Source organism: Saprolegnia diclina, assembly GCF_000281045.1.
Source record: "Saprolegnia diclina VS20 unplaced genomic scaffold supercont1.67, whole genome shotgun sequence".
NCBI classification, from domain to species: Eukaryota; Oomycota; class Saprolegniomycetes; order Saprolegniales; family Saprolegniaceae; genus Saprolegnia; species Saprolegnia diclina.
The window spans coordinates 258094-259644 of NW_008246134.1; the positions used below are offsets into that span (position 1 = coordinate 258094).

General features: G+C 60.0%; 1 protein-coding gene across 1 annotated transcript in view; it reads left to right on the top strand.

Moving 5' to 3' along the window:
• SDRG_14121 (hypothetical protein) overlaps positions 1-1284 on the top strand; it is a gene marked incomplete at both ends in the record, with an annotated part of 3755 nt that extends 2471 nt beyond the window's left edge. Inside the window, one exon of the mRNA XM_008620228.1 lies at positions 25-1284. Within this exon, the coding sequence (XP_008618450.1) occupies positions 25-1284 (1260 nt within the window). The remainder of the gene's footprint in view (positions 1-24) is intronic.
• Between the last annotated feature and the right edge of the window lie 267 nt (positions 1285-1551).

Below are 1551 nucleotides of genomic sequence, written 5' to 3' on the forward strand. Positions count from 1 at the left end.
GTGCCGTACGTGCCTCCGTCCGAGCTCAGCGCGTACACGAGCTTTACGCTGGCGCAGCACTGGATGGGCCGGACGCGGAACTCGATCCACCCCGACTACCGCGTCGCCTTTGACATGATTGCGCTTGTGCCCGAGATTCTCGAGCGGTCCAGCAGCCTTGTCGCGATGCAGCGCCTCGACGCGCGCTTGGCAATGGCGCCGATTCCGCCTCGCACTTACAGTGCGGTTGTGTCGAGGTTCACTGCGCGCTGCGGCCTCCAACGACACGTCGCTCAGAGTCTATGCGATCTCGTGCGGTTCACAGCCCGGTACGGCTGGAGCAAGTACGTGGTCGCTGCACTGCGCGACTTGACCGACCGCAGTGCGTTTGACGAGACGATCGCCATCACCATGCACGAAGTCCACGAATTTATGAAAATGTGCGACGTGGCCAAAATGGATGCGTACGCAAAAGTCCTCGATCTCGTTGCCGCCGATGACGCCGACGACGTGGCACCCACCGACGCTGTCGTGGCGGCCATTCGGCGCCTCCGAGCGCCCTTGCTCAAGGCGATGCGCACCCGGCGGGACCGCGCGTTCGACAATGTTTTCCTCAAGCCCGCCGACTTTGTGCTTCGAGCCAATGGCTATAGTGAGCACCGCCAGCGCGCCGACGACCTCCGCGTCCACGGGTCCAACATGTACCGCGCGCTCTTGTTGAGTACGCTCGGTATCAATGCGTGGGATACGCCAGATATGGACGAGGACTCGCACTTTGCCGTGGACTTCCTTTCCTACCTGTCGCCGTCGGCCTCGCCGCTCGCTACGTGGTGGGATCCGAAGATGTCAGCGCGGGCACCAGCAACCACGCGGATCACGTCGTGGGTCGACTTGGACGCAGCGTTCATTGTGAAGCGCAATCGCCCGAATGGCCATGTCGCCAATCACCTCATTGGACCCAGTAGCTCGCTTGGCGAGCGCCGTCGAGCCGCCGAGTACGTCCGCGCGTACGCTGCATTTTTCAGCCGGGACGTGCTCGACCAGATACTCGTCAATCGGCTTCTAGTCGATGACAGCGCGCAATCTACGGAGGACCGGGCCATCGTGCTGACAGCGCTGCGTCGCCGGGGCGTCGCCACGGACGCGGACGACGCATGGACCACCCTTTTCTACGACAGCGACTACGCCTTGCGTCGGGACAAGGTCCTCGCAGTATTCCAGTTTCTCGGCGTCTACAAGTGTCCTCCTGCCAATGGATGTGTACCAATGCCCGGTGTCGCGCTCTCGAGTGCCTACAAACCATAGCTAGTTCATAATTGTATGAAATTCTGATGACATTTTTGTGCATTTGCGCTGTCATTACGGTCACACCAGACCGTCGAATAGTATCACCAATCGCTCATACTCGTTCGGCGAATAACGTTGATGGCTCCCAAGAAACGCTTTGACTCGAACCTCGGTAGATTGTCCAACGGGAGAAACACTGAGAAAGGACGTCGTCTCCACTTGGACTGTGTTGGGCAACGGGCAACGTCGACAATGACCTTCCTCAAGCTCGGACGGAGCAACGGC